This window comes from Rhincodon typus, chromosome 1 (assembly GCF_021869965.1).
Source record: "Rhincodon typus isolate 14 chromosome 1, sRhiTyp1.1, whole genome shotgun sequence".
Lineage (NCBI taxonomy): Eukaryota > Metazoa > Chordata > Chondrichthyes > Orectolobiformes > Rhincodontidae > Rhincodon > Rhincodon typus.
This window is the reverse complement of record NC_063332.1, coordinates 84,081,248-84,091,830: the sequence shown is the minus strand read 5'-3', so window position 1 is coordinate 84,091,830 and position 10,583 is coordinate 84,081,248. Positions and strand designations below refer to the sequence as shown.

The following is a 10,583-nucleotide window of genomic DNA, read 5'->3' as shown; positions in this document are numbered from 1 at the left end:
TTAAGCATACTGGTTATGCAGTTTATTCTCTCACAACGGATTACATTTACAAGTGTAAAATCGGTGGGAAGCAGAAGAGAACAGTTACTGTACTGTAAATCACCTGCTTAATGGCCCACTGGACAGCTTTAACATAGATCGTTTTCCATAGCAATAAGTGTACATAATTATGAGGATTAAAATAAAAAGAAAAATATCAGAGGCTTCAGTGGTTGCTGAGCTACACAGCTCAGGATTTTAACAATACAACATACTCAATTTAAGATGAAACAGGTTAGATGGCTGTTGATATCAAAGCTAAATGTGCAGTTTCAACAGAGGTCATTATCAACCATGTAGTAACTGTTGGAATGTAGAATGCCAGTCACTTTTAACAAGGAGTTCCAAATGAAGAGAAAGAAAACCTTATGTTGTACTTGCTGTGTCTACTATGCTGTGCACTAACAGTGCACTATGCAGGACATGGGCACCAAGTCAATTCAATGGGCTTTCACTGCACTTTTGGGTTTATAAGAGCAGGTTATCTAATGATCTGCAAATTGATTGATCGTCCTGGTCTGCCAATGAAACACTGTCTATTTAGTTATTAAGGCAACACAGTCAGTTTTCTCTTTAGGCGCAACAGAAAATGAGAAGTCCGAGCAGTAATGGTTTTAAATGTGCCTCAGCTTGTATGTACACCAACCGTCTGATTTGAGAATACCAGACTCAGGTAGGTTGCAACGTCTATAATTTTAAGACTGTTGCTACTACTGACCGCAGTGCAACTCTGTGATCCAAAACTATCAAAAAAACTAATCCAATTTAAGTATGCATTACCAATCATATATTTTGAATATGAGGCAAAATCGGCCATCCTGCACTCACAAGCAAGACTTCCTTGTGGGGAGGCAAAACTGAACACAAGAATTAATTCTGTGCTCCACTCTTGCTGAAGTGCAGTGTTTCAGGTTAAAGGTAAGAATTGGTGAAATGACCCTTATATCCTTGATATTAATTTGTGCACACATTAGCCTCATGAGCAAGGTTTTCAAATGCGAACAGTTTAGTTCTCGTGGTGCAGAGTGAGTGTCCCTAGCTCTGGACCAGGAGGCCCAGTTTCAAGTCCCACCTACTCAAGAGGTGTGTAATTAACATCTCTGAACAGGTTGATTAAAAATATCTTCAAAGGCAGAGGCCAAGTTAGATGAAAAGAAGCTGTTTGCTCCTACAGAAGACCTTCAAAAAGGGACACCACGACTACATTCTATATTATTTACCTCGTTTCAATGAGAAAGTCAGGCACAAAAACAGAATACGTTAAACATCAGTTAATGTACATAGAATGAAATTATTTTTGAAGCTGCAAGGGTCTTGCACAATAAACACCTCCCCATTTCTCCTCTCCCCGCCCCGCCAAAACAAAATCAACATTTTAGCCAGTTGGTAGGTAATGAAAATAACATGTAAAACGGGTATTGTTGGGAAGCACAAAGGGATATATCAATGGCAGCCTATCTGGTAAACTCCTGATACTTCAATACCTACAATTATCATCAACAAAATCAGCTTGAAACTGGCTTTGTTCCTCTATCACAACAGTACTTTGGCTCATTGTAAGGACAGAATAAGAACAAAGAATGTTTAATTATCATCATGTCAGTCTACATTATTTAGAAATTAACTAGCTACAATGTGAGAACTGACAGTAGAACATAATACAACTCAATTATGAGATAAATTCAATATAAAATATAATAAATAAAATAAAAAATATTTTCATTAATTTGCCTTTTTTTAAAAAAGTTTACTTGCTGTTTTGCTTAAAATATCTATATGGCATGCAGAGCAGTGACAAAGCAATTTGTCTAGAAAGCCACTGCTTATAATGGATGCATAGATAACATTTATAATCTAGTTACAACAAGCATGTCTACTCATTAAAAAAATAAAAAAAAGTACTGATTCTTCTACAAGTCTTGCATTTTATAGGAACAAACAAAACTGGTTTAAATAATAGGTTGTTTTAACAAATTGACAAAAACTCCTGCAAAGACATACCATTTGGTCAAATCCAGCCTGATTTTCTTTTAAATCACAGACCTGGCTTTGCTGAAATGTGCATTAGTTATAAATATTTTGTAAAAGCACTGCACAAATGTTTGTGACCCCTGGTGTAACACACAATGTTCCTCTATTTGCAAATAATGCACAGCTTCAACTTGTATATCTGCAGCTTGAAAACCTTATAATTAAAACAACTACCACTGTACCTGTGACACCACTTTCTTCCCAACAGTAAATTTTAAAGTAGGAGCTCACAATACGATTTTGTTTTTCTGAACTCATTGCGAGCAGTGAAATATTTACATTGTGTTCAAATGCAGCATGAAACTAGAGAAAATAAACATTAAGATTAACTGATTTTGAAGCCATGCAACACCTTTTGGAGCAGTTAAAACAGGAAGTGAAACTGGGATTTCTTGAAAAGCATGACTAAAGAGCATTATTAATACCTGCTGCCAACCTGAAAGAAACATAACTGTGAAGTGATATCTGTACTAGCCTTTTGGGTTCATTCCCCTGGTCAAATTATTTATTGTGTACATTTTCAGTCGCATTTAGAAGAAATCTTCAACCCCTGTTGCTGATGCCTGATTTCCGCATTAGCAATACTTCAATATTCTCCATAAACTAGATGTGATTCTATCCACAGCTTTCAGCTCAGATGAGTTCTATCTGCACTGATCCATCTCACACACCTCTAGTTCACCAGCTGAATGATGATAGAAATGTATCACTTTCTTTTTCTTGCCTTCAGATTTACCTTCAGACCTGAACTCAAACCTTTCTCCTATATTTGACATTAGAAAATGCTAACAGAAATTTGAACTAGCAATTTGGTGACAACATTTACATTACAATTGACAGTCATGTAAGGAATTAAACTGACTTTACTTTTATAAACAAATACCTCATTGTTTATGTGAACTTTTGAAAGATTTAGTAGTTTTGACAGGTTCCTTATTAGGGCAGTTGACACATAGGCTTTCTAACTTTCCTTATTCTAGGAGCTGAATGCTCGAAAAAGACTAATTCATAATTCTATTAAGGTGTTTCATACATGCCTTCTTCTTTCACTCCATCACCTTAAAGCAGAAGAAAACTACTGACATCTTTATTATCCAGTACAGCAAGCCAAAAACAAACAATTAATACAAATAGCCACCAGTCTGACAGGTTGAAATACTCCCAGGTATTCTTGGCATATTTCCAAATTACACTGCATACAACAATAATGCAGCTTTCATCAATAAATGGCCCAAGCAGCAAAGAATATATCCTACAAATGGCTTCTGATTATTAAAACTGTAAAGTTTTAAGTGATTAAAAGCTAATACAGTAACTAAAAATTAATTAGTAAACCTTTTCTGTTTTCTAAAAAAATATTCATAGGACTTAATAAACTTTTATGGCTTTATGGCTAAATATTGTTCTATGTTACAGGGAAAATGTACATCTTGTGGCTAGGACAATGATTAATGAAATGAGCTTATGAAAGCTGATGAAACTGGTGTGCTGCACACCTCTATGTTTCAACATTAGTTTAACTTGTTTTAATTAGCACTTCCTTCATAGACAACAAACAGCAGAGCAACTGGAGATCATTTTCGATCACCTTATAAGTCAGGACACAGGATCACACAACTGCAATGGCCAAAAGGAAACTACTTACTGAAAGGGAACAGTTCTATTATAGTCTAAACACCACTATGTTACACCAGTGTTAGTGACAGAATAAGTGCACTAGTAAATACTTCTGGTGTAAGGTTGTTTGTGAGAATTCCAGTCTGAATGACAATGAGACAAACTGCTTGGGCACCATTTAGTCCAGGGCGTATAGAATTCCAGATACCTTCCACTGGTTAGTGAATTCAAACGTTGATAGCAGAAAGTTATTCATGCGCCTCCCAACATGTCATGATGAGGAATGAGACAACATGCTCGTCTTACATTAATTTTAACATTAAACAATATATGTTGAAGAGAAGAGGATCAGCATATATAACTTGAAGGCTCAACATCTGCATGGATCATGTTGTGTTATCTCAGTTATTCCTAGACTAGTATCTAAAGGGATCTTTTCAATCCTCTTCATGGTGATTCAGATACTGGTCGCTTTTGTTTCAAAGTGTCAATGAGGGACAAAACTCCACGTTTTACACTGGTTGTGACGCGTCTTGTCACAGAGTCTGTTGGAGGACCGGAAGAGCACATCCTTGGAGGAGGAGGTCTGGCTACTAAACATTTCTGGTACCGAAGCTGCAAAACAAGAGGCATTAATACAATTAGTTGTCATTTTCTTCTTAAGATAACCAGCCAGAAAAGGTGGAGGATTAAATATAACCATTTGACAACCATTAAAATAATTTATTTGAAAGTAGTTCAACTTGCTATGTTAACCTTTTCGATTTAAAATTTAAGATTTAACACAAACTAAAATGGGAGATAAAAATTACACGTAAAAAATAGTGAACATGTAGTACATTAGAGGTTAGCTGTGATGCATTAAGCAGCTGAAACTATTTGAGCTGTCAAAAATAAAAGAAATGTTAAAGATGAAGACTAACCAAAATGTTGGTCATACTGTGATAAATACAAAACAAAAAAGGAAACCTTGTTTAAAGATTATTCTGGCATGTGGCAACTGGCTATGATGCAAATTTCTGTCACTCGAGAAGTTAGAAAAAACATAGCTGAAGTTATTCCAGCAGATTCAACAAATCATGAGCCATGAGTTCTTGGTCTTGCATGAAAACACTGCAGTATGACCAATGAATTGTGTCACATACTCGAGGTTTCATAAGTAATTTCTTACTTTTCACAAACCTATTAGCTGACTTTAAGGGACACTGCAACTTTGACATACTTTTATAACTAGGCATGTTGTCAAAAACTGAAATAAAACGCTACACACCATACACGCAGCCTGCACAGCCTCTGATACATTCCCTGCATTTGGTTCACACCAGAAGACATGACACTCAAAACGTTGATTTCCGGCGTCCATAATAAAGGCAAAGGTATGGATGTCTTTCCCCACTCCTATAAATGATAGGAAACGAACACGGCATTCCAACAAAACCTCATCTTCATCCTGTTCCAGGTGGATAAAGAAAAATAATAGAAATAGTTGTCATATACAGGACGAAAATGGGCTTTTTCTCTCTTTATCAATTTTAGTCAGATGGAAACATTTTAGCAAAGCAGGAGATTAAAATTTGAACAATTGTCCAGTGACACTGACTTTAATCACCAGATGAATGAGAGATAAATTGAAAATTATTTAGCACTCCAAAAGCCAGCATTCACAGAATTATCTCACAAAAGTTTGATGGGAAAATCTCTCTTTTCATAGAAGCAGGATAACTTTATCATCAATGATTTATATGAATTATTGTACTTAACACTATTTAAATGCATCTCAACAAAACAAAACTGAACAAATATTCACAGAAGAGCTAGTAGGAACTGCAGATGCTGGAGAATCTGAGATAACAAGGTGTAGAGCTGGATGAACACAGCAGGCCAAGCAGCATCAGAGGAGCAGGAAAGCTGACGTTTTGGGCCTAGACCCTTCTTCAGAAATGGCCAACACATGGCTCCATGACTCACCTTCTGCCTTATTACTGTAACAGTGGCATCAGCAACATTCATAATAACAGACATCCAGTCTTCCTTATTAGTTGTGGTCAGCAAACTCTCAATTGCGCCATTCAGTATTTCTATACCTATCAATCACAGCAGAAAAGTGCAAGGTAAGTCAATATTCTACCATACAAGGTGCTGACATTTACTTGGAACTAGGATTAGAGTTGAACAGAATTTAATGGTTAGGGTAGGGGGTTAGAGGAAAGTGTTTTAATTGGGAAATATAGGCAAGGGTTTCTCTCACATCCAGCTGAATTCAACCACAGAATATTTTATACATTTTTCAGCACGTTCCCTGTCAGTCTGACTGATTGGATGGTCGTCCGGCAGGATAGTTAAAGTTCATATGTGCTGGGTAAATGTGATATCAAATAGGGCATATATGGGGTAAAACAGACATTGTGGGAATGCCTTTTACTTAATTTAAAAAATGATTTTTCATCATTTGAAGTCAGACTAATCGTCTGATCAAAATCAGATTGGCAACAGAGAGGGAGGAGAGGAGTTATCCTGCAAATGCCCTACAGTTAGGGGTGTTCACAGAAGCGCTAACCACAATGGCCTCCAGGTATTAAAATTAGAAAGTAAAATAAAGTGAAGTTAAGCAGCTTATTTTCAAACATTTTCTTGAGTGCGATTGGTCCTATTCTCTGCCCTACCTCCATTTAAACATGAAGTTAGTAGTTTCAGTTTGATTTTGAGAACTTCAACATTTTAGTTTTCCTAACTCTTCCAGGTGATGTAGTTAACTTCTACCATTCTAAGTCTCATTTTTAAAAAAAAACACTCTCTCAATTACATTATATTTGTACTTATTTCTAAATACCATGCATATGCAAATGTAAAGAGTACAAAAATACCATTTCTTATTCTTTAAAATAAAACATACTAGCATACGCATTAAAAGTGATGCCTAGCTATACTTTTGTCCTGATTTTATTTGCAACAAAGGTGACAATAGCTCTGATATTTTTAATCCATGACACCTTACCTAATGGTTTGGCCACAGGCAACACACCCAGGTACTGAACGTGAAACTTCTGTACCAGTTCTGTCTTTGGTGTTGGGAAATCTACTACAGAGCACAAACAAGTTTAGGCACGTCAAATTATATTTTCTCCTCCATGCGTGTCATTTGTGCAATTTATAGACACCAGAGTTATACAACATGGAACATAGAACAGTACAGCACAGTACAGGCCCTTTGGCCCTATCTGCTTGAATATTTATTAACTTGAAAATCCTCCCCATTATTATTAATAAAAATGTAAAGTTACCATAGTCTTTCCAGACTTTCATTAGACGGAGATGATTGGTGGTGGATTAACCTGAGGGTCACCATGCCACAGGCAAGGCGAAACGTTGAGAAGAAGAGTCCTTCCTGGTAACCTCAGCAGGTATGGGAATTGAACCCACACTATTGGCATCACGCTGCCTTGCAAAGCAGCTGTCCAGCCAACTGAGTTAACCAACTCTGTTTATTATTCAGGAAGCTTAACAGGCAGCCCAAAGCTCTGACTATAAACTGAAATAAATACATAAAAACCTTAATGCTCAAAACCAACACACTGTTGGACCACTGTAATCCTGGATTAACATTTTCACAGGATTATAAAAATAAAAAAAACAATATAATTGCCTCCAATTACACAGGAGGTATTAATTTGCAAAAATAGATGCAACATTAATACTCCAATGCTGTAAATGTAATTACAAATATCATTCATTGCAGCATATTGTTATGATCAGAGATTTGTTTATATTTTAAGGACACGGATTAATTATTTTCTTAAATCCAACTATATTCTGAGTAACTCAGATTACAATTTATGTCAAAATGTTTTGACTTGAGGTTTGTTCCACTCATTTTCAGGATCAGCTCTTGATATTTTTTGGGTTTATGTAACTGACACATTAAGATTTACAAATAGAGTTATTGACAAAAACGAAAGGAAAATACAAGCCTCTCATAACCTCAGTAAATTTCAAAGTGCTTTACAGCCAAAGAAGTACTTCTGAAGTCATCATGTCAGAACCGTGGGTGCCAATCTGCATGCAGTAAAATCTTATAAGCAGAATAACATAAATGATCAAGTAATCTCTTTTGTGATGTTGATTGAGGGACGAGTATTTGCCAAGATATTAGAGCCCCTGCTCTGTGAAATAATACTGAATTGTTGGGAAGGACAGAAGGAGCCTGTTTTTAATGCCATTGATGACAGTTACAAGGTAGCACTCCCTCAGCACTGCATTAGACAGTCCAGGTTACATGTTCAGATTGTTGGAGTGAACACATACCCTTCTGAATTGGCTTCCATTGCGCTACCATTGAACAAGGCTAAAAACATGGAAATGGACTGTTAGTTCGGTAAAGAGTATTACCTTGTAGAGGAACGTCAAGGTTCATATTGACTCGCTCCTGAGAGATACTGCAAGCCACAGCTTTGGCATTCCTTCGTTCTGCCATAATCTGCAGAAAAAAAACCCATTAGTTATCATTTGAAGCATTAGTTGCCAACAGCTCAGCAAAAGAAATTAAAGGGAACAAACGAGCATTTATATAAACCTTTAATGGTTTACAGTGTCTGTAATGGTGACACAGTAGGCGTAGGATTAGTTTCAAATAAATACATTGCTGCAATTTTAAAACAAAACACAGCAGCTAATTTGCATTGTACAGCACGGTCCCATACAGTAACAAGATAATTCTATTGCTTTGTGTCTTCAAATAGCACCTTGCAAAATTTAATCCCCTCTTGAGTGTAGATTTATTTAACACATATGAACATGGCACTTGTTATTTTGCTCTCTTTTTGTATTTTCCTGGTTTACTCACTATTCCAATATCATCTTCGAATGCAAAGATAGTCCCCTTTCCTCTTTTTCTCTACTGCAAAATGCCTTCATACATCCCTTTCCCTCATTTCCTTCACCTTTCTATCTAATGCCACGTGACAGCAGCTCACAAGCTTTGTCACCAAGACTGAGACCCTCTACAAGTTTTCCTCTCTTCCCCTCGTCCAGCAAGTCACTCCTCCTTGGAACCGCTCCCTGCTCTAGCTGTGAACTTGATTTTCTTCTCTAGTGTCTCTCCCATCTCCTTCATGCCCATGGGTAAGTCAATGACCTGGTGATATTATCACTGGACTGTTCATCCAGAGACCCAGATAACATTCTGGGGACCTGGGTTCGAATCCTGCAATGCAGATGGTGGAATGTGAATTCAATAAATATCTGGAATTAAGAGTCTAATGATGACCATGAATCCATTGCCAATTGTCCTTTAGAGAAGGAAACTGCCATCCTTACCTGCAGACTCACAGCAATGTGGTTGACTCATAACTGCCCTCTGGGCAATTAGGGATGGACAATAAATGCTGGCTTAGCCAGCGATGCCCTCATCCCGTGAATGAATAAAAAGAAAATCTGAACTCATCTCTTACACGAGATCCACCCCTGCTCTCCCAATCCTATTCCCAATAAACTGCTGATCTTTCAACTTCCCTTCCTTCCATATTAGCTGATATTTTAATGGCTCTTTATCTTCGCATATTATTCCTCTTGGTGTCAGATTTTCCATCTTCTGTTCAAAAACCAATTCTTGATCCCACCACCTTTCTAAAATACTTCCTCAACGCCAATCTCTTTCTTCCACAAGAATCTTGAGGTTGCTATGACTAAAGTAAGGCCAACAGACTATAAAACGTAGGAACATAAATAGGTTCTTCATCGAGTCGGCTCTGTTATTCAATAAGATTGTGGCTGATCTAATAATCTTCAACTCCACTTTTCTGCCTCTTCCCAATAACCCTGGATTTTCTTACTGTTTAAATATTTCTATCTCAGTCCTGAATTTACTTAATAACCCAGCCTCAACAGCCCTCTGCAGCAAAAACAGTCCACAGATTCACTACCTTCTGAGAAAAGAAATTCCTCCTCATCTACCTTAAAAGTGTTCCCTGAGATTATGCCTTCTTATCCTATACTCTCCTAAAAGGGAAACAACCTCTCCACATCTACCCTGGCAAGTCCCCTAAGAATCTTGTATGTTTCAATTCAGTTGCCTCTCATTCTTCTTTATTGCAATGTGTACAGGCCCATTCTACTCAACTACTCCCAATAAGACAGTCCCTCCATACCTGATATCAGCCTAGAGAACCTTATCTGGACTGCCTCCAATACCAGTACATTTTTTCTTAGATAAGGGCCCAAAACTGATTACAGTATTCCAGCTGTAGTCAAACTAGTGCCTTGTATAGTTTTAGCAAAACTTCTCTGATTTTATATTCCACTCCATTTAGAATAAAGGCCAATATTCCATTTGCCTTCCTTATAGTAAGGAAAATGCCAATAATGCAATGCCATCTGACCTGTGGTTGGGAAAAAGGGCCTTCTACTATTGCCAGATTGTCAAGGTAACCACTGTCAAAATCTTGGGTGCCAGCACTGACCAGAATTTGAATTAGGGCAGTGACAGAAACTAATAAATGATTCATCACTTAAATCTTCAAAGCCTTTCCCGTGTCTGCAACAGGCAAGTCAGGTATTCGATGGAACAGTCAACATTCATCCTGGTGAGCGCAGCCACAACAGCAAAACAGCTCAACAAAGTCCAAAGAGACATTAATCTACTGCTATACTACTGGAATCAAGTTTTGATTGAGAGGCAATGGCATTCGCGGTATTATCGCTGGACTGTTAATCCAGAGACCCAGATAATGTTCTGGGGACCCGGGTTCGAATCCTGCCACGGCAGATGGTGGAATTTGAATTCAATAAATATCTGGAATTAAGAATCTAATGATAACTGTGAATCCATTGTTGATTGTTGGAAAAACCCATCTGGTTCACTAATGTCCTTTAGGGAAGGAAACTGCCATCCTTACTTGGTC

The 10,583-nt window shown here is 37.3% G+C and overlaps 1 protein-coding gene across 4 annotated transcripts in view; it reads right to left on the bottom strand.

Annotated features, from left to right (window-relative positions):
- The window catches only part of apbb2b (amyloid beta (A4) precursor protein-binding, family B, member 2b), a 159,770-nt gene continuing 149,187 nt past the window's right edge, over nucleotides 1–10,583 (bottom strand). For 3 of the 4 annotated variants that reach the window (XM_048602834.1, XM_048602810.1, XM_048602827.1), the window contains 5 exons: nucleotides 8,074–8,161; nucleotides 6,683–6,766; nucleotides 5,656–5,771; nucleotides 4,958–5,137; nucleotides 1–4,302 (listed from right to left, as the gene is read on the bottom strand). In XM_048602834.1, coding sequence (XP_048458791.1) covers nucleotides 4,135–4,302; nucleotides 4,958–5,137; nucleotides 5,656–5,771; nucleotides 6,683–6,766; nucleotides 8,074–8,161 — 636 coding nt within the window. In that variant the 3' untranslated portion in view covers nucleotides 1–4,134. The remainder of the gene's footprint in view (nucleotides 4,303–4,957; nucleotides 5,138–5,655; nucleotides 5,772–6,682; nucleotides 6,767–8,073; nucleotides 8,162–10,583) is intronic. The other variant, XM_048602820.1, reaches the window with a different exon arrangement.